This window comes from Euprymna scolopes, chromosome 32 (assembly GCF_053919585.1).
Source record: "Euprymna scolopes isolate OS-2025 chromosome 32, ASM5391958v1, whole genome shotgun sequence".
Lineage (NCBI taxonomy): Eukaryota > Metazoa > Mollusca > Cephalopoda > Sepiida > Sepiolidae > Euprymna > Euprymna scolopes.
The window spans coordinates 8258166-8282071 of NC_136513.1; the positions used below are offsets into that span (position 1 = coordinate 8258166).

The 23906-nt window shown below is 34.2% G+C and overlaps 1 protein-coding gene across 1 annotated transcript in view; it reads right to left on the minus strand.

The window, feature by feature from the left end:
- Nucleotides 1-23906, minus strand: part of LOC145256208 (kelch domain-containing protein 2-like) — an 83533-nt gene that overhangs the window by 22796 nt on the left and 36831 nt on the right. Inside the window, exons 4-5 of the mRNA XM_080114822.1 lie at nucleotides 9248-9335; nucleotides 2113-2190 (exon numbers count right to left, since the gene is read on the minus strand). Of these exons, the coding sequence (XP_079970948.1) occupies nucleotides 2113-2190; nucleotides 9248-9335 (166 nt within the window). The remainder of the gene's footprint in view (nucleotides 1-2112; nucleotides 2191-9247; nucleotides 9336-23906) is intronic.

Below are 23906 nucleotides of genomic sequence, written 5' to 3' on the forward strand. Positions count from 1 at the left end.
GATGTGTTCAAGTTCAATGTTAACAAATTCCTAATGAACCGCCCCCTTAAGTAAACACTTCATCAAATCTCCACACTAATGTAATGTACTTGCAATAACCCTTATCCCTGAGTGGCTTCCGGGCCTTGATAAGCGGTGACCACTGTGTAAAAGAGAAAACTATTCCAATACTTATCTAGTTTCATGTTAAGAGTTAAAACTCTTTATATAAAGAAAATAAACAAAATAGCACAAAAAAACTTTTGTAGTAGTGTTAGGTTAAAGAGACCATAGATCAAAAATTATCCAATATTTTTGTTGTGATAAAAAAAATAATTGATCATCAAATTCTCTTTAAAAACAAAAATACTGAATGAATTTGCATAAATTTCAGTATACTGTCCTTTTTAAATCTAATGGGTGCATACATAATAAAGTTAAGTGCAATTTTAATTTTTTACTATCAACTTAAAACTGGATAAGCACCACTATTCTGTACAATAGGACAATAAAATTTGCAATTACCTCCCTTGAATATGAGTGAAAATTTAACAATCTTTTAGAGGTTACCTTTTGGTTATAGTCAGCTAACATACTTCCAATTTCTAGTGTAGCAGTGACAGGACAAATCAGTTCTTTTGCCTTTTTTGAAATTTTGTTATTTTGATTTTAATAATTTTATTTTTATACTTTCATATATTTATTATGTAAATTCAAATAAAAACCCTTATTTTTATAAATTTAATAAACATAGAATTTTAAATAAAATAAAAGCTTTTACTTTTTTAAATTCTGTTATTAAAAGTGTTAAGAAAGACTAATTGTCTTATTTTTATCCGCATAATTTTGTTAATTTTTCTAGTATACTTTTCTTATATTTCATTTCAATAAATTGCTTCACAATAGAAATACTGAAGAACAATCAAAGTGAAGAAACTGATTTGACTTGTCACCGTTTCCGGTAGCGCTATGCCAGAAATTAGGATATATTTTAGCTTTTCATTTTAATTGCTTTAATTAATATTAAAAATTAATATTAATAGACAATCTGTAAATGGAAAAAACAAAAGATTATTAGTAAATAAAAAAGATCTCCATTTTGATTCATTATAACTTTTAATTTTAAAATTATGCAACTGCATTCAAACATTTTCACTCTTAACTCACACAGGGTTTGTACAGATTTTCAATGTCCATTCTCCAAAATTTTTATAAGTTTTTCAAGGCCTATGTCTAGAAACTTAATGAAAGCACTTCGTGTGTATATATATATATATATATATATATATATATATATAATTCCAGGTTAATATTAGAAAGCAACTAATGAAGTATATGTAAGAAAATATAATAAAAATTACAAATCAATAACAATAATAATTTATTAGAAACTGTTTTTAGAAATACGTAGGCAAATTAAGCACACTCATCTATGTTTTGGCAAATTACTATATATATATATATATATATATATATATATATATATATATATATTATTTCAAGTTTGACCTATTTTAATACTAATAAATCTGAGATAAGGGGACAAAATGTTTTGCATTTAGGCATACATACATACACATCAAGGTCTTATGTACAATATGAAAAGAAACTGGGACATTAGGAAAATCTCCATCATTCCAGTAATTATCGGAGCAACTGGACTCCGGAAAAAGAATTTAAAAAATTACCACACAAATATACCCGGTGAATCAAGTGCAAGAGAGATACAAACAATTGCGCTTAAAGGGATGGTTAGAATATTGAAAAGATCCCCTGGCTGGAATGTATGAAATAGCGGGTGAATATCTGACATCCAGTAGGATGCCTTATCCTCAGCTAAAACAAAAAAAAATAAATAAATAAATAAAATAAGAAAATCAAAATGTGTACTAAGAATGCTTCATATGTTCAATATTCATGGAGCCCTGAAGTATTTGTTATTGTTAGTAGTAATCACACCTTAGTCACCATGAACAAGAGGTTGCTTCATGACAAAAATATGATGCAATTCTGTCATGTATTTTGGCAGCAGGTAAATGGTAGCAACAAAATGATTATTGGCAGCAAAGTGTGAAATTAGCAATAAATCTGTAATTTATAAATACAAACGAAATGTAAACAAAAATTACTTACACTACATTTGGGGTTTGACCATTGCACTTTCTCTGTATCAAATATTAACAACTGATTGTTCCAGCCACGAGGATAAATCTGAAGAAATTTTTAAAAAAAGAGTAAAAATTTAAAAAAAACACACACACACACACATATATATATTACAGAAGATCAAAATAAAGTGGAGCTACAATTGGTCTCCCATGTTGGACTCTCTTCAGTCTGAAGAATATCCAGTAAAGGTGGCCAATCAACTTATTCTTTTACAAAATTAAGTAATATACATCTGTGGAGATTGGCTGTTTGTTTCATAGTAAGTATAAATGTGTGTTGTGTGCGTGTGTCTGTGTGTATATATATATATATATATATATATATATATATATATATATATACATACATACATACATACATATATATATATATACATACATACATACACACAGTGCCGGCAAAAAGAAAGTCTGCACTTGTAATTTTTTCAAAAACTGCAAATTTAAGCTAAATTTAATGTAACTGTAAATGCTTTGTTCTGTGTTGGTGGATATTTTAAACTGATTTAGGGTCGATAATTTAAGCTGCTTTTAAGCGAATTTGTTGCTGCAGACTTTCTTTTTACCTCCTCAATTTGAAGTTATTTTTTTAAATTGACGTGAACACTAGAATATTTCAATTAAAAGTCAAATATGAACAGGTAAAATTATAGAAGAATAAAAGGTGAATCAAATGAGGTATAGTTTGTTTAAACAGTTACATTAAATTTAGCTTAAATTTGCAGTTTTTGAAAAAATTACAAGTGCAGACTTTCTTTTTGCCACCTGTGTAAACTCAGAGGTAGAAGTGGTAAACACAAGATAAAAAGTGCTCAATACGTTGGTAGAGCTAGATATGTTTTTATTTTACAACCTGAAACAATCGTAATGGACTAAGTTAACACTTGAGGTTGTAAAATAAAAACATATATATCTATACATACACACACACACATATACACACACAGTATATATATCTCCTTTAAAAATATATACATATATTTTTTTAATAAAAGAAAATGTACATTAGATACAGTAAAAAGCTTTAAAAGAAAAAATTGCATATATAAAATATCATCATGACGGGCTTCTTGCTTGGACCAATGTGACTTTCTCTCCTGAGTTTCCTGTCTCCCATCAGCTGCCTCAGATCTTCAGGTTCACAGTTGGTGTCATGTGCTATCTGCTGGATGTATGTGGATCTAGGTCATCTTTTGCTTGCGTGTCCATGTTGTGGAGTTCATAGCAATACATCACTCACCAATTCATGCTTGCTGCTCAGATAGTGACTGGCAAATCGTAGGCATCTCTCCCTGATAGTATTAGATATGGCAGGTAGGTTGGCATAAAATTGTTGCTTCGTGGGATGATTTTGCCAAGATATATTTAATACTGTTCATAGCATATGGTGTGGCCGTTTAATTTTCTTTCCAATTTTTTAGTAAGTGTCCAGGCTGTAGCACTATATACAAGGACAGACTGTACCACTGCCCTGAAAAACTGCCTTTTCAGTTTGGCAGTTAGCCTTGAAGTCCATACTGAACGTAGCTCATCCAATGCGGCCCATCCTTTTGAGATGCGAATTTCGATATCTCTCTCTGTGGGAACTATGTTGCTGCCCAGATACATAAACTCAGCGACTTCTTTCAGTGTTGTGCCAACTAGAGCCCTGATCTCTTCTTTCACATTGAAAGTCATAAACTTTGTCTTATCCGCATTAATGTGGAGATCAACATCATTTGCAAACTTTTCTAGCTTGCGTAACAGTGTTTGCGCATCAGCAGTGTTATTCGCGAACAAAGCAATATCATCTGAGTAATCTGCATCAGTTATGTGTGTTGATTGGTGACATCTGTTTCTGGATTCATTCAGGATAAAGCCTAGCATGTTGTGTATATCAACACAAGTGCGAAGTACAAAGACAAGACAGACAATGAAAAGAAAAGGGGTAAGAGCATCTCCTTGTAGAACCCCGGCGCCGATGTCGAAAAATTCAGTGTCCCCATCTGGCGACCTAACCATTGCTCAAGTGTGCTCATATAGCATCATCATAGCATTATAACTTCATTTGGAATGCCATATGCTTTTAATATGCTGGCCATTTTTCCTCTACGTATGGAGTAAAACGCTTTGGAGAAATCTAGAAAGAGCATGACTGCCTCAATGTTTTTAGCTTTTACTCCTTCGATTAGTCTCCTGACAGTAAGTATTTGACTACTAGTAGAGCGACTCTTTCTAAATCCATTATGGTTCTTCATGAGCACTTCTCCGAACTTTGGTTGGATACAGTTGAGAAGCATAGCATTAGTAGATTTTTGCTGCAATTAGAGTGAGTGTTATTCCTCTGTAATTGCTTGGTATGATTAGGTCAACCTTCTTGGGGAAAGGGTAGTATGCATCCTTCCCTCCATATATGAATAACTTTTTGATTATATGCAGAATTGCATAAATTAAGAAGGATGTCATTCAAGCTACCTGTCTTCCATACATCAGGAGGTATGTTATCTAAACCTGCAGCTTTACGATTCTTGGTCTTCTTTAGTACAGTTAGAAGTTCTTCCATTGTAAAATCAATCCCCAAATGGAGACAAGGCACAACTGGACTATCTTTTTATGAATAAGAAGTGGATCAATACCTGTCATTTCAGCAGTTTCTATGGTGTGTTTACTGATCATAGGATTGTAACCTCTAAGTTGAAGTTAACTCTACGGACGAACAAAACTGAACTAAAACTATTTTTATTTTAATATCCATTTTTTGGAGGATCACAAGACAAATGGATCAACATTTAGAATGATTTTCTAATATTATTACATATTAGGAACCCTACGTCAATAGTGATTAAGTTAGCTAGTGTCAATTTTGACAAGGATCATATTTAGTCCATGTCAGGATGACCTTAATCTGCAAAAATAATTGTTCCCAGAGATAGGTGATGTAAAGTTGAAGCGGGGGCAAAGGTCAAATACCATAGACAAAACAGGAGTCAAACGATGATGTCACATTTTTTTGAGCGAGAGAAAAGAAACGTTTTCAGACGTCTCTCAGTGGAACTCATGTGAACGAGTCATAACCAATAATGTAGGAAACTTCCAATCTAGGCGATTGTTACTTTGTTGTCTGTGTGTACATTACTCATTTCTTTCTAAGAAGTAAAGAATTAGCTAAGATACCATCTCTCTCTCTCTTTTAAGTACCTTCTCTCTAAATAAAACCCCAAAGAAATACCAGCTCGTGCTATTTTAGAAAAAGAAACAGAAAGTGTATAAAAGATCAGCACATAAATACTACGTCTGCATAAAGAACTTCTTGATTTCAATATTGAAAATGTTACAATGTCATTGTATAAAAATCTTTCAATGAATTTTTTCATATTAAAAACCCTTTTTTCTATTTATTTAAAAAGAAAACACAACTTTGTTATGTATGGGTCGTAGAATTGAATTCACTAGCAAAAGATCTAGCTAATTTGCATATTCTTTTAAACATTCATTTTAATTAATTCCCTATTAGTTTCTACGGTTTTCTTATGGGATGATCATCTTTAGTTAACTATTACGTGTAATTATATTTATGCAGATATTCTACATTTATACTTGCACAATATTTGCGTAAACACGAAACTCTTTTCATATATATTCATGTATGCATATATATTTTTGTTTAAAAAGTTTTGTCTATCAAACATCTTTCTACAGTTTTTAATCTACAGACATGAAACTTCATAGGTTTTAGCTCGGGAAAATCTGCACTAAATTATTAAAATTAAAATAATGAAATTTGCCAGGTGAAGGTCGAACGACGGCATTAGGATATGCATGCATAACGTAGTAGCTATTGGTTCATGTTTTAATTTTTGGCCTTGCAGCAACCATGTCTTCATAGCTCAGTCATTAACAGCAGAGGACAAAATAAATCCTAAGCTAAGCATTTCGGTTTCAATTCTCAGTGGTGGTGCATGAGTCATTTTCTTTTTTTTTTTTTTTTTTGAACTTTTAAAATTATTACTATATGTTGGGTCCAATATAATATAATAAATACGAAATCTGCATTAATCAAAAGATCATATTTAAGCATATTTTATCACCAGGCAATGCTGGACGCCCAGCTAGTATATATATATATATATATATATATATATATATATATATATATATATATATATATATATATATATATAGGAAAAAAGAAATGGCAACTTTATTTTTATGGCTATGATCGTAACGTGGCCGTTATTCTTGAACCAGGTTTGTTACAGTTTAAAACATCTCTTGGACCCCCGTGCTGTCTGGTATGGTTAAAAAGGAAAACCAAAAATAAATAAATCCGACTCTGCTATTTTTTCGTTTTAGCAAAAGGCATTTATTACTATCACTTTCCAAACAATGCCTGAGTCTTGTTTTTTCTAACTGTTCATTTTGTCAGTCATGAGATTAACAAAACCCTGCCATCACAACACCAGCTTAAAAGTCTTTCACCATCACTACAGGACCACACATCCATCTTACCCAGCCCGCATTTTTCTTTCTGTACTGACCTTACACTGGCATTAGCCAGCTATTTCTTGCCTTTTGGCTGTACACATCCATCTTCTTTGGCGCAGACTTTGCTTCTCCCGCCTGACCATGTGGAGTATTTTTTCTTTTTTTTTTCTGACGCAAGCACATGCACACTTTCTAATTTGCATATGTGTTTTTTTGGCTACCTACAGCTGATATTTTCCCATGTGCTCATACGCGTTCAGTTACAGGGTAGAGGAAAGAAAATTTTTTTAAACGTCAGCAACATACAGAAATCTGGGTGCTTCTATATTATAACAAAAAATTCAATTTCAAGTAAAACAAATGGTACCTACATAATTGTCATGGCGCAAATAGTAACATATCCAAAAATTACGGAAAACAAAAAGGTAGAAAAATAATTATTCATGAAAAATTGTTCTGATAAGGTTAAAAACAGTTTGATAAGGTTACATGTTGGGTCAGACATATTGGTCACATGGAAAGTAACTCAGTTCAAAACAGACACAATTTATCCAGAAAACAAAAATAATATAACATATGTACATAATTTGTGATTTTTTTAAAGTAACTTTTTTAACTGTTTGAATCTTTAATTTTTTTTATAAAAATAACCGATTAAATTTGTGAAATTGAAAGCTTAATTACCTCTCCTGTTAACTCTCCAATTCAAATTAGTAGATTTTGAAACCAAATTGCTAGATTTTATAAATATCTTTTTTCGTGAATAATTATTTTTCTACCATATCATTTTGACATCATAAAGGAAAAGGAATTCCTAATATATTGAGATAGGCTCGAGTTAGTCAGAGAGAGCAGAAAAGACCAACCAACAGAGTCGAGTCGGTCGGACTGAGAACTGACACCCTCTTGGAAGGAGTGTTATATATATTATCTTTTTAACACTTGCCTACTGGGTTCGATTCTATCCTTTTCCAAATATCATTTTCAAACTTATCCAGTTTGGTTCTTTTACTTTAAAAATAACTGACTGAATTTGTGAAATTGAAAGCTTAATTACCTCTCCAATTCAAAGTGGTAGATTTTGAAACCAAATTGCTAGATTTTATAAATATCTTTTTTCATCAATAATTATTTTTCTACCATACTGTTTTCCATAATTTTGGCTATGTTACTATTTAGGATATAACAATTATGTAGGTACCATTTGTTTTACTGGAAATTCAATATTTTTCCATTATTATAAAATAGAAGCACCAAGATCTGCTAATGGCGTGATGATGCCTGAAGCCAACTTCCTGATTGTACGCACTAAAGTATTATACCATTTTCATTTTTCTAACAATTCTTTTTACGATAGAAAAGGAGATTAAAGATATTCATTGAGAGTTTAGTATTAGTTTATTTTAGGAGAGATATAGATCACACATGAGAGAGAGAGAGAGAGAGAGTAGGAGGGGTTCCAAAAGTAATGCTTCTTATTTTTCATTCTGCCCAAATGGATCAGAGGAGATTGCAAATTGCATTACTATGATGACTGAACTTATGCATTCATGACCTGAAAGTTTCATCTCTGTTGCAGATATTGATGCTGTGAAACCAAGAAAGTAACCCCTGTCATGGACGTGCATCAAAAGCAGAGATCTGTTATTGAATTCTTGGCAAAAGTGCATTGAGAATGGTGGTGACTCTCTAGAAAAATTAATTCTGAAGCACAAAGGGTTGATCGTTTCAATGGTACCACTTCTCTCTTCATACTTCACAGCTCTTCAACTTTTTAAGTTAAAAAAATATAAGGCTTTACTTTTGGAATAACCTCGTATGACAAAGCGCACTCCAAATGCCCATAAACACCCATCATACATTGTTGGCAAAAGTGCACCGAGACTGGTGGTCACTATGTAGAAAAATAAATTCTGGAGCTCAAAAGGTCATTCATTTTAATGGTACTGCTCCCATCTTTGTAGCTCTTCAACTTTGAGTAAAAAAAAAAAAGAAAAAAAAAAGAGGCTTCACTTTTGGAACAACCCTCATAGTAGTTTTATAACCAGTTTGTTAACAATCTTATTAACTGAAAAATGGGTGACCACACCGAACAGAGGTCTTGGGGGGTGATTTCGCTCACACAATTATCAAAGTTTTCCTTTCAGTTAACACAGTATTATTGGCAGTCTGTCCTGCCCATGTTCCATAGGCAAATTGTTCTAAAAACCCTCGTTTCTCTCAACCCCGATATCCATTACATCATGTCACCGATGTCTCTTTGTTTTGACAATCTCACATAACATCTCTCTGTCTCCTGTGAGAACTCTTATTTCCCAAACTTTGTGGCACTTCAACCTGTATTCAATTTGACTCTTTTTAAGATTAACACTGGTTGATGTACTCACTATCCATTATAAGATCATCCATTAGCTAACACTATATCCTAGTACTGAGAAATATTAGGATAAATGGAGATTGTTTGAATATGATTGGATGCTACTGCACCATGCTCTAATTTGGATTCTTAGGAGCCATCACCCATTACCCCTCCTCTGTCCATTAATGAATAAGTATTATAAACATAATTGCCCCTTCCTCATCGTAAGGTGTAATAAAAAGGCACAAATAAAAAGTAGACAAATATACAAACGTACAGTTCCACTACTGAGGTCTTTAACATATTCACCACTGTTGCACAAGTAGTCGTCTATGGCTGGACCGTGACCACCAAAACAATAGATTCTATTAAAAAAAAATAAATAAAAATATAAAATAATATACATATAAAATAATAAATAAATATAAAAGTAAACAAACCCTTATAATCTTCATAATTATAAAACTGTCGACCATCCGAGCATCCTTACTTGCTTGCATCTTGTCTTCAACAATTGGGCGATTCCATCTTTTAAAGGGATGACATGAATTTGTGTGTGTGTGTGTGTGTGTGTGTATGGGCGTAGCTCAGAGGCTAAGGAAGAAGAGTAGAGAGTTGTATGCTTTAGTTTCGATTCAAGCTGATGGCACCCAAGTCATATATATATTTTTTTAGCTTTGATCTCAATACTATATATTAGGTTCAATATAATAATCGATAGACAATCCTCTCTACAATGATACATAATCTGCATGAATTAAAATATCATATTTAAGTGTAACTTATAACCTGGCAATGCCGGGTGGCCTGCTAGTATATATTAATAATATGTAGTAAGGACATAAGCCTAGTCACCGAACCTGGTCAGTAACAGATAAGTGACCATTTGTGAACACCAGACACTATGTAGGAGGATATCAACATCTCCCTGCAAAAACCTGTTGTCATCTCCCCTGGCAGTAATATACAAGTGAATGGGGACCATTTGTGAATTTGATATTCCCAAAAAACTTCCTTGGAACAAGCAAGCCAATTCAACCAAGTAGAATGAATGTCGCTTTGGATAAATAATCATTATATATATTGTAGCTATGCATTGGTTGCAAATGGGAATACCTGCCTGCATCTGACATATATACAACTTAACAGAATGCAGCACTAAGATCTGTTTATGTAAGATAAGCAAATAGTAAATTTTGAATAACAATATATAGAAAATAAAAACCCACAGAAAAAAATTATTTAAAAAAAAATTATTCACCTTCAAGGGAGGTAATTCTCATCAGCAATTCTCATCCAACAAGTTACCTTCCTCTACATCACAGTTTACACAAATCATACTGTGGCAAAAGCTATGAAAATGAGGGCTTACCGTTCAAACGACCTAGGTGTGCGTGTGTGCTTTGTCATCGCTGCGAAGCTAGGATAAGAAAAGAATTCCAAGATGGTACCGACAGCGTTTTGTAATGGTATGATCTCGGAAACTCTCGCAAAATCTCGTGCATATATACAAATCAGTTGGTCTTCGACAACTATAAATTCAGGTCATTTTGGAAGGCAAGGAGGGAAGAAAGAACGGCCGGTTGGTAATTGAGTACGCTGGTTCGTGTTGGTGGCGTGTCACCGTGTCTGTGTGTGTGTGTGTACTGATCAAACCGCTTTCCCGTCCCTTAGACTTTTAATTTGTTTAGAGTGGACTTCAACTTCACATACTAAAGGGCTGTTGGAAAACTGCTTCTGTGATACCAGTATTCAAGAATTCTGATGAAAGAACTGACCCATCAAATTATCGCCCTATTAGCCTCCTCCCACTTTTTACCAAAATATTTGAGACCCTAGTTAACCATGCTCTAGTCCAGCACCTTACAGATGCTAAACTTCTGACCGACCAACAATATGGATTTAGACAAGCCCGTTCCACAGCAGACATCCTCACTGTAATCTCTGAACGCATATACCATTCACAGGACAAAGCGGGAGAGGGCAGAGCGGTAGCTCTAGATATATCTAAGGGTTTTGACAGGGTATGGCATGAGGGTCTCCTCAGGAAAATCAGATCATACGGTATCACTGGTAGAATACTTAACATAATTAAATCCTTCTTAGATAAGAGAAAAATCCAGGTTGTCCTCGACGGTCGTACATCTAAACAATATGATATAAATGCGGGAGTGCCCCAGGGATCTATCCTTGGACCTCTACTGTTCCTGATATTCATAAATGACCTCCCCGACAAAACTGCCTCTGAGATGGGTATATATGCTGATGACACCACACTATAGCAGGCACGACAGGAAAACAAATGAACATATATCTAAAGTAATGGCAGAAACACTAGAGGATGACCTCCAATCAGTAGTGGAATGGGGACAAAAATGGATGGTCACGTTCAATGCCGCCAAGACAAAACTGGTTTCATTCAATAATTACAAGAAACCTTCTCTACCACCTATAGCAATGGCCAACGACTCTTTATCCGAGAGTACGTCTTTCAAGCTCCTTGGCCTAACGTTCACAGGAAACATGAGTTGGAACAATTACATCGAGGGCATTGCCAGAGCCGCTGCAAGGAAGGTGGGCTCTCTCTACCGTGCTAGAAAACTACTAATACCCGAAAGTATCCTGTACCTCTATAAGGCAACCATTCGCCCATGTATGGAGTATTGCTGTCATATTTGGGCTGGTGCATTGGCTACTAGTCTCTCGCTCCTTGACAGGGTTCAAAAGAGAGTCGCAAATCTGATAGGCCCTAAACTGGCATCTAAGCTTCAGCCTCTGTCCCATCGACGAAGCGTTGCATCCCTCTGCCTTTTCTACAAGTATTTTAATGGTGAATGCTCTGATGAACTGCAAGCACTTGTGCCCCCACGGCGTGAACACCCTCGACAGACCCGACAAGCTGCACAATCCCACCCCCAAACTGTAGAGATCCTTAGATGTAAAAGATCTTTCTACTCCGGTAGTTTCTTCCCCAGAAACGCTAGACTTTGGAATTCCATTCCAGGTCACTGCTTCCCCAACTGTACTGACATGCAGAAGTTCAAGTGCAACGTGAACCAACATCTTGCTGCCCAAATCCCTACATAGTACCCTAGTAGTTGTTTCCCCTGATAGTAGCCCCCTACACCAAAGTGGCAATGTGCCTTGTTTGGGGTGAAAATGTAATAAAAAAATTTAAAAAAACAAAAAAACACACACACTATTAAAATTATTAAAAAAAAAAAAAAAAATGAAAAACAAATAAATTACATTTATAAAAACACATAATATAATTATTACTGTAAATTATTATTATAATTTCTGAGAGACTATCACAATGGATATCCCATAATTTCCCAACTTCTAGACAAAAAACACTCAGATTTAGTTGGGATTTTTTTCCTTCTGAAAAAGATTTATCTCGTAGACATAAAGAATATGACACTATCCATAGCATCCTGGTTAGATACATTATGTTTTTAAATAAATATTTAATTGAAAATTATTGAATTCATCAATATTATCATTTGTTTTGTTTATTTTGTTTCATATCTAACTGCGTTTTCTATCAAATTGTATTGCCATCACTTTAAAAATTTAACATGTTGCAGAGTACGCACAATGGTTCAAGTAACTTACAAAATCCTTATATAATTACTCGCATCCCAAGGAAAGAATCAATCTATAATCATAATTTTTGTTTATTTTTTTTATATTTCAACCTATATTTTCTTCTTTCCTATCTTACGCGTGTTTTGCAACCTGTAACAAAAATATATTGCCTTTAATTTGGCTGCTCTTCAGGGGCAATCAAATATTAATAAATATGCCAAAAACAAAATCAAAAGGAAGGAAAGTGCTTAAGACCACATTCTATGACAAACATGAGGAGAAAACAAATGAACATGTATCCAAGGCAATGGCTGAAACCTTAAAGAATAACTTCCTGTTTGTAATGGAATGGAAATGTATCGTAATATTCAATTACTAGCAAAGATACCCGTGCTTCGCACGGAGCTTTGTTGCGCACTCGGGTACCAAAATCTGTGGGCACCTTTCCAGTAAGTTGATGTTGTAAGAGCAACGATTGCATAAGGTGATTAACATTTTAACTACCTCTTGTAGTGACTGAAATTCAATCAGGAACTTCACAAAACATTTTCATCAAAAAGGAAGGTTACTGATGTTACATAGTAAATTTTTCATTGAAGTAATTTTCAACTCTTGCTTAAATTTTATCTTGCACATTCAATACTAAAAACTTACCACAATCAGATCATGTCAGTTTTTCCTCATATCCATTTCTCGAACTTTTCACTGAAGAGCCTCAGGGTAAACTACATTTCTGCTGCTTTGATTTGGAGCCAGAATGTAGAGTTTTTCTGAACTTCCTGTCCGGCTGATGGAGACGTAGAACATACCGTGACTGAAGCAGTCTGATGTCAAGTCTACGCCAATGGTGTTAAACGTCTGACCTTGACTTTTGTTTATGCTCATTGCAAAACACACCTTCACAGGAAATTGGAGTCTCCGGAATTTAAATGGAAGTTCTGAGTCCGATGGAACTAAGGGGATCCTTGGCAGTAGAACGGTTTCGCCTTTGTAGGGACCACAGGAAATGGTGGCCTCAAGTACATTGGTGTGCAATCTGGTGATAACACATCTGGTTCCGTTTGTTGTTTTTGGCGGTTCCAAGGATCGAAGAATCATGATTGGCGATCCAATTTTGAGATTTAAAATGTGTGGAGGCATTCCAGATATCTCCAAAGAGTTTAAAAACTCCACAGGGTAGTGAACAGCTTCATATTCATTAGTAGCCGAATCAACTGACTTGTATTGCTTTGTGTCTCCTGGAAATTCATCCATTATTGAATTGTTCAAATGATTCACATTGCTGTTTAATGGCGAAATAATAGCCCTCTCAGCAAGCCAATCCGGTGATTTTCAATTGTTTTGCAGGTCTGGGTACACTTTGTCTTTCAGTTGCTTCTGATTACCGACACATTTACCAAGCGCAGTTGGAATCTTAATTGTGTCAGGTGAAGAAGTGATAGGAAACTGACCATTACCGATTTGGAGAAGCAATTTTGAGAAGTCTGCTGCAGCTGTGTTATCAGAGATATAGGCTCTCATATTAGTAGTCAGTCTCTTCACTATAACGTGCCTCCAGAGATAGGATTGTTTCAAACTTGCATTGACAATGTTAGCCCTTGTGCCATTTTTAACCACTGGGAGGATTTGACGGAAATCACCGCAAAATAAGGTTGGAATGCCACCCATGGGATTCTTGTTTCCTGTGATGTCTTGCAGTGTTCGGTCAATTGCTTCATAAGCACTCTTGTGCGTCATTGGGGCTTCGTCTACAATGATTGCAGAGGTGTCTCTAATTACATTTGCCAAGGCTGAGTTACCAGTAATTTTGTAAACTGGCTGATCCATTCGATGAGTATCCAAGGGTACTTTAAAAGTGCTGTGAAGAGTGCGGCCACCTTGTAGTAGAGTAGCAGCAATGCCACTGGATGCTGTTGCAAGCACAATCTTTCTCATGGATCTAATCTTTGCAAGGATCAAATTGATTACAAAAGTCTTGCCCGTACCACCTGGAGCATCAAGAAACATCATGTTTTTGTTCATTTCACCTTGTGCTTCCAACATTGCCATGAATGAATTGTAAACTTCTCTTTGAGAATCGGTCAGTTTTTCTTGCATATTTTCTGCTTGTAGGGAAAGTTCTTCAAGATTATAAGTAACTTCACGTTGATACTCTCTCGCGAGTCTTTCATCTCTCCCTTGCGTTGGTGCAGGTAATCCATAGCTTGCCAATGGTTGACCGCACATAAGGAGAACTTTTTCTTCAATTAGACAAAGAGTTTTATTGTAGATGTCCTCATTAAAATCTGCTTCTGGATTGTTAACTTCTTGCCTGTATCTGTGAAGAATGTCTTCAGATATTACATCACGAAAAGCCATCCAGATCTCAAGAGGATTTCTTGGCTCACAGGCTGTTAAAATTATCACAAATAGGCTTCGCAAATTTGAAGGTGATTGAGTGGCACTTGCCTCTCCTACTGCTTGATGCAAGTGATGGTCATTTTCTAGAAGGCCTTGAGCAAGGCACGCTGCTCTGTATGTTTCAAACACCTGACCATTGTATGCTCGCAAATTTTGAAATGAAGTTGGACCAGCAACCTCATTGAGCAACAGGCGTAAGAAATAACACTCCCCTGCTTTTGGACTAATCGTGTAGATTCTCCCAATGCATGGTGCCTTCCATACATCATCATTTTCAGTACCTTCAACTTGTACCCCACGCATTCTTCTCATCCATTTCTTTGTCTTCAGGTGGTAAAAGACTCCCAATCTGGTGGCAAACCTGGCCTCGAATTCTAAAAGAAGGATTCCACCCATGTACTGCCGCAATTTTGTGACCAAATGATGTCATTGCAAAACAATTGTTATAACTGCGTAGATTTTGCAGAAAATCTTTAGAGATGGTACCATTGCCGGAGAGCAAATCTTGAAGCAACTGAGGCAGTGGTGGAAAGCTATCAAGCACAACTTTGCCAGAAGAACAACAACAACCAGGGGTTTCTCCTTTAAATTTTACAGCTGAGCAATGTTGACATACTTTGTCCATTTTTCCTATATCAGCTGTAGTGAGAGAGTCATTTTTGTTGTAGAGCAATCCTTTTCTATTGCAGTGTTCTATTTCATGGTGTCTCAAAGCAGTCATTCGTTGTCTAGCTGCCTCGTTTTCTGTCAATTGCTGGGGCAAAGTCATACTCTCTCTCCATGCAGCCTCTCGTTGTTGCCCTTGGTATAGGCGAAAGCTTCGTTGGGTTTCCGATTCATTCTGATGTCGTTGAGCCACTCTCAACTCACCTTGTGTACGTCTACTTACCTCATATAATTCATTCGATCGTAATATTGCTTCTCTTTCCAGTGCATATCTTTGCCTTTCTTGAATTTCATCTTGTGATGAATTTAACCGCCTTACAGCATGTCTAGTTCTGTCAGCTTCACGTTGGGTTTCTCTTTCCAAATCTGACAGTCTTGCTCTCCTTTCTCTTTGACGTATCCTGTTAAGTTCTAGACGTCTTTCTCTATCTGAATTGTTTTCATTGGAGCGAATTGCAGCAACTCTTAGTCTATTAGCTTCCAATCTTTCCATTCTTTCTTCCTCACTTTCGTTTCTACTTCGTTTGGGTGGCATAATTTCGGTTTTAAACGGAATTGTTTAACGATATTAATGATTGTAAATTAATTAAGCGTAAAGGTAATGTATACTAACTGAAATGGACGAACTATAAATAATATTTCTGAATAGTACAATTATAAACAATTATATTGTACCTATTTACTATGCCTCCCCACGGGACAGAGTTAGACACCAGGGTCGTTTTTTAACGTGGAGAAAAGGTACAAAAATAAAAATTGTCTCAGTCGTGAAGGATTTCTCCTCCACCGAAAGAGAACAAGAAAATGAAATGCAGCATCTGAAGAACAGATACTACACTTTGATCTTGACCAAAAGGAATGAATAAAAGCGACCTACGTGTGACTCATTACTTCCGGGTGTAAACGTCACAGTCTAAAAGTAATAATTAAAAAAAAAAGTAAATGCAAAATAAATGTAATACCAACTTAGGTTAACTAAGTAAACAGTACAATTAAAACAGTTCTATTAAAACAAATAATTACTAAGATCTAGGTAATTGTTAGTCTCATTGTTATGGTTTTAAAGAAAAAAATGTGTAAAAAAAGTTCTGCTTTTGTGAGTACGTGTATTTCTTTTAAATTACATAACCTTTTTATTTTATTATTTATATCTCTTTTAAATTTATATATTTTGTTAGTAAACTGGAAGAAATTCAGTTGAATAAAACCTTGTTCGTGTTCTTTACGTTAAACTCATATTTTTATAAAAGGTTCATCCGGTTTAAAGAAAGCACTAAGTTTAAATAAGACTGGAAATAACTAATTCAATATATAAATAGAAAAATGAAATAAATATAAGCTTTAAGTCTTAAGATAGTAATAATCAAAATGTAATAAATTATTTGTAGTTCAAATCTATGATAAGACAGGCTTTCGAAATAGGCTCGACCAGAAAGATTAAATTGGAACGAAATTATAATCTCCGTGCCATTTTCAAAACAACCCCACAAAAGTAACGGTATCTTGCAGTTGGTTAAATGACAATGGTTGTAAGAAAAATGTAAAAGAAAATGCGCTTATCTGTTTATTTTGACCTGTTTTATTTAATTAAAAAAAAATTGGCTATAACTGGAAGAGAGCGTTATGTTTTGGGGGTTGTTTAAAAAATAGAATGGAAATAAAGTTAGTTCCGTTTTAATTGTGTTTAATTGCGGCAAGCGCTAACAAAATCGAAAAATCACTGTTTACATTCGAAATGTTAATTTTTATAGGTTTACAGGTTTGCTGACAAGGCTGGGGGTGTTTAATACAATTATTTTACTAAATTGATTTTTTTCATTTAAAAATAAAATTATTTCTTTTTTAATAAAGTTTTATTTTAAAATATTTGTTTTTGTTTATTTATATAAAATTACGATAGTTGAATTGTATTCTTTCAATTATATTGGCAAGTAAAATATAAAAGATTAAAACGGAACGAAATTGAAATTTCCATTACATTTTCAATACAATCCCAAAACATAAAGCTTTCCTCGCCAATGAATTGTTTTGATAATATACGTAAAGTGAAATAAATCGAATATAAAATTAAATGAAAATATATTAAATAATTAAATGTTAAATAGATTTTGTAAATAGTACAGTTGAAATGATTAGAATATTTCCAATATGTAATAAGGTCGAGGTAATTAGTTAAAGAGATTTAATATAATGTGATATGCAAATGAGCATAAGTCATTCGATATGGGGGTGGTTTGTAGACTAGTATATAAAGAAATTAGGCATAGATTCTTATGTCTCCTATAACAGAAACATCCTAAAATGGGTTCTAATGTTTCTCTACCAGGAGAGATCTACCCTCTAACCTCCTTTATATTTCGTTGATGATGGAGAGCTGTACACACAGACAGAAACACACGAACCCTATTACTTTATAAAAATATAGATGCTAAGACTATCCTTTAACAGTTACAAGAAATCTTCTCAACCACTGATTGGCCTGACTAATAATATGCTGTCTGAAAGCTCTTCATTTAAACTCCTTGGCTTAATATTCACAGGAAACATGAACTGGAACAAATACATTGAGAACCATTGCGAAGGTTGCTGCAAAGAAGGTGGGCTCTCTCTATCATGCTAGAAAATTACTCACACCTGGGAATATCTTATATCTCTACAAAGTCACCATTCATCCATACATGGAGTATTGTTATCACATCTGGACTGGTGCAGATACACCAGTCCAGATGTGACAACTCTTGCTCTTAGACAAGATTTTAAAAAAAAGAATCTTTAACTTAAGAGGTCTCACACTATCAATCAAACTTGAACCTCTGCGCATCACTGAAATTTGCAATTGTATCCCCTTGAGGTAAATACCTCTGATTAACCCAATAAGCAGCAAAATCCAACTCCTACACTGTAGAGAACGCTAGACGCCAGAAAACCTTCGACTTATAGTTTCTTCCTTTGAACTGCTGGACTTTGGAATTCTATCCCGGTTCCCAGTTTCCTTGATTGTACCAACATGTAGAAGTGCAAGTATAATGTGAACAGACATCTTGCTGCTCAACTCCCTACATAGTGGCCCTGTAGATTTGGTTCCAATTAGCAACCCCTTACGTCCAAGTGGCATTGTACCTTGTTTGGGCGGAATAACAAAAAAAAAAAAAAAAAAAGGAACAGCAAGTCCAGTTTACTTAATTTTAGAATTAACAATATTTTATAAATAGGTATTTTCAAATATTTATCATGGTGGGGGGGGGGGCATTTCTCTGTTTGTCATCTTTAAAGTGAGTTTATTCTTAATTTCCTATAGATGACTTAACTTTTTTCTTAAAGGGGCATATAACAATTTCTATCTATCACTTTCACCCTCTCTCACTCCATGTCATTGACCTTTTTGCTCCCTACTCCCGCTTTGCACTTATTTTACAGTGTCTATCACTCTTGCTTCTATCAACCTCATAAAAGTAGTTTTATATGAGTGTCAACATACCTCCCAAAAGGTATGCAAATAGAATAAAACTGCATCAATTATTATACAATAGTATAAAATCATTTTCCTGTCGATCATTTGTCAACATTTGGTTGATTTTACCTATCACTATTACATTCGGTTTAAAATCTGTTTCACACAATGGCATGTGTTGGACAGCTTTTAAAAACTAAACTATTTTTTATTTAGTCAAGTCAATATATTTTTCAGTACTTTTTATACATATCCAAGAAAATTTCAGTCTATATGTCATCTAGGGCAACGGGTCTCAACAGGGGGTTGATGTGGACCCCATCGTACATGCAACATTACTATGGGTTCAGTTCTCCTTCAAAATAGTGTTGATATTTGTCCTTTAGTTTTCTTTTCATTAATGAAAAATAAAAAAATAAAAACAGCTATATGGGTTCACCAAAATACATTAAAAAGAAAAACCCATACATAAAAATGGTTGAGAATCATTGATTTTGAGTTTTACTCAAAACTTCAAAGACTAGCGAACATTAACAAACTTAACCAAAGTTAATGTACGATTATTAAATTTTTATTTTTTCAAATTATTTAACAATTTTTTTTATCTTGTATTTAAGTGTATTTAGTAATGTGGTTTCGGTACGTCTATATCACAAACTGTTTTTGCTCTAACCTAACTCTAAATTAACCTAACATTTTAAATAAAAAAAATTTGAAATGGAAATTTGCAAAAGTAATAAAGATATAATTTAAAAAAAAAATAAATAAAAAACTGACATAAAAATCAGAACTTAATTTTTCTAATTTATTGAAAAACAGTCAATTAACAGCATCTTTTTTATTTGTATATTTTGGTAAAGTCGGAACTTCATTCATCTTTGTATTCTTCAGACTGCTGTTCTCAGCTTGAGTGTTATTTTGGATGTTTCAAGTGATGTAACCTTTGACCTTCTTCAGGCATATCAGATCAAACTCAGGAATTTGCATGGAAAGTCAAATGTGACACTTTAATTCACAGGGATAGCATGCTCTCATTTCGTTAGCCATAATTGGGAAGAAGGTTTAATCCTCTGTGTAGGTGACACTTAAAATATAATTGCAAATTACTTAAGACTTTACTCGGTCATGGCTGACAGAATGAGAGCATACTATCCCTGTGGATTAAATAAAAGGTTCCATTCGAAATTTGTGTAGATTCCTCCAAGTTTGACAAAAAGATTTCCAGAATTTGACAAAAAGATGCCCAAGAGTTCAACAAGAGGCATTTGAAGAAAATCATCGACTGAAACTTTGTGAAAATAACACTCAAGATCAGAACACTAGTCCGATGAATTCAAAATAGGAATCAATTCTCATCTAAAAAATTCAAAAACTTGATTCAGCAGTTTTCGTTTGTAGTTGAAACAGCTTACATTTACAACAGCAAATCTATAGATACCTATTCCTGAAAAGCAGAGATTTGCAAAGAAACCATCTTTGTTTCTTCAACAAATGTCACTTACAAATGGAAGCCATTTTTTTTTTATCAGCAACAAATTTTGCTATTAATACAAAATAGTAATACTAATAGTCTTTCGTCTAATAATATTAATTCATACTTTCACTTAAATACAAACTTCCACAGAAAAAAAATGAATTTCTAAAAACTGCATAATTTCGAGCTTGAAAAAAAGAGAACTCATTTTAATTTGATCATTACAAAAGGAGTTGTCTACTTCTTCCAGTTTTTTTTCTCTATGACTTAATGTGACCATTTCACATGTTTCTGTGTATGTGTATCTATTCAACATCTATATATCTATAAAAGTGAAAGTGTCTGTCTGTCTATGTACATTTCCCTACACAATAACTCTGTCAATTTTCAGTATACAGACTCGAAATTTAATATACAGGGTAGTGAGATTTGGGAAAATCTTTGTAATCCGTTTTCGGATAGAAATTTGGCTGTTAAGGGGTCACAGTTCAACGATTTGACCTTTGAGAACTCTACCAAACTCCTCCAACAATTTTGGATCTAAACACTTGAAATTTTAGATATAGGTTCTCTGGACATGGATCTAACTTAATAACTTTATTTAAGCCCAAAACAATAAATGTTAAGGGGTCAAAGTTTTAACAAATTTTACCTCTGCGGTCTCTACCAAATTACTCAGACAATTTCTGGTCTAAACATTTGAAATTTTACATAAAGGGTATTCAGAGATAAGGCAAGCTTTTTAATTGGTTTGGGTCGAAAATTTGAGCTACAAATATATAAATCTATGTATGTATGTTTGCATGTCTGCCTAAAACTTTTGACAGAGGTGATGAACTTTCACAAGGTCAGTATCGTTTTGAAGCTCGACCCTTCAGACAACAAATACCAAAAAATTGGCTAAAAACATTAATTTCTTCACCCTCAACTGGGTACTTTTCTACAGGGAGGTGTCGCTTTTTTCGCCAATATTTCTGAAAGTCATCCCCTCTTTTCGATTGTCTAGCCTTAATTTAAACCTACGTCACTTCCGGTTTGGCAGTAGTTGTAACAGCAAAGACATCACATTTTTTCATATTCTTTTCCTCCTTCACGGTATGGGTTCGAGCCTACCTTTCTACTACCACTTTTTTTTTTTTTTTTTTGCTCAATACACACCTCCAAACACCCAGGCAATGCCAGGCACCTATGCTAGTCTTAAATACTTCTAAATTCCTTTAAAATTTTGAAATAGCTAAAAGTAAATTAATTTTTTTTTTGTTCAACTAATAAACAAAAGATTAAAATAGTTTACTTGTTTAAAAAGAAATGGAAATGCATTGTGGTGGACTTAATTTTGTAATTCTTTTTTTAAATACAATTTTAAAAAGTATTGTTGATAATTTATACTATTGCATTTTTTTATTTTAATAAACAAGAAATTAATAGTGAATAGAAGAAATAATGTGTAAGTCATACAGAAGTGATAACATATACGCAGATACAAGAAATTGTACACAACTTTAATATTGGATGAAATTTCAACCATCTATATTATATTTCTATTAATCTGTCTGTCTGTTACACTTTTTCTCAGAACCTACTGCACCAATCTGGCTGAAATTTCATGCAAACCTTTGTTATTATAAGGTGCAGCGAACTCAGTATTATGGTATCTGTTCTATGAACAGTTAATGATAAAAAGAGATGTGACAACAGCATATTCTTTTCAGTTTTGACTCTCGAGTATATATCCGACACATTTAGACACAATTAATCAACTGAGAACCACATCACTCTATATAAGATATCAGCGGATGCACACTCGAGAGTCAAAACAATGAAAAGAATATGCTGTTATCCTAGCTCTAATGATTAATAAAGATTAGTCACCATAATATCATATTTACTCCAAGTTTTCTTGGAAACTAGTGGTTGATCTGGCTGAAATTTTGTATGTGCCTTTGTCATAATGAGGTGCAGTAAACTAAGTATTTATGGTATCCATTCAATGCACAGTTAGGGATTAATAGGGGATTTAATGCAAAAATTAGCCAAAATTTAACCATATTCAACCAACAATTTGGCATAAGGCACTCCTTTCAAGTCAATGGGCTATAAACTTTTGCCTGTTTTTAAGGGGTTAAAACGATTAGTAACGTTGTCCGGAAACCAACACATGCTGTATAATCCGTCACAAAGGAGACTAAGAATAGGAAAGAACTCCAACTCGCTTTTTGTTTTGTACAATGACATTTATTTCGTCGTTTTCTCGTTATCGCTGTGATATCCTTCGCATGATTGTCTTCTCGAGCGTCATTCACTTCTCTCACGTGATCGCAAACGTTATCCACGTCTCTAACGTGATGTCCTTTTTAAAGGCTTTATTTTTTCCTACCAATGACATCATTTTGCATGCATTTACATATCTACGTCCATGCTACATTATATAACAACTGATTCTTTCTCTTCCAAATCTGGAGCACCTAGTGCAACGGACACGAAAAAGTGGCTTGTTACTTTTTAATACATCTACTGCTGCCATATATGAGGTGGTATTATTCCGCACACCAGTTTTGCCTTGACAGAGTATAAAATTGACTCTGAAATCTAGTGGAGGGGGGGGTCACTTCTTTAATCTTCAGCCCATTTCTCACAGAAGCGATGTTGTTAATCATTCTCTACTCTATCATTACTTCACAAATAGAAAAATGCTCGACTGAGCTCCAATCTCTGGTTTCTCTTCCCAAGACATTCACAGCAAGAATTCTTTCTACCAAAACTGAAAAGAACTTTACTTTCCTTTTCTCTTCTGTGTCTTGTGCAAGGTAAAATTTCCATGGACAATGTTTTTTTTTTTGCAACGACTTCTCCTCAGTGGAAGACATTATCAAGGTTGCATTAAGTACATATGATAACACCAAACTTGGAAAACAGGGGTAAATGAAAGATAGGTGACATGTACGGTTAAAGCACAAAGCCAAGGTTAGATAAGTTAGACAAAAGACAGATAAAAGAAACTAAGGTTTCAAATCAGTCTGTCAATGAGAATTGAACCGGAGACATTATGCGAGGCAGTTCTATAATGTAGAAAGAAAATTTTGAAGACCACCAAGATTGAAATAACCATGTTAAGACATCTGTTCACATGTCATGCATCTTAGTTAAGTAGATGAATTAACAAAATAATTAGTTAAAAGAATATTAGTCTCTCTCTCTCTCCCCTGTACGAGTCAATTCTCTCTAGAAATATAACCTCAGAAACTCTCAGTGAACGTCTCTGTATTTTTTCTGCATGAAAAGCAGTTTTATTTGTCTAGCTAAACTGAGGAGATGATCCACATCCAAGAAAATAAAAAAGGAAGATGAAGTTGC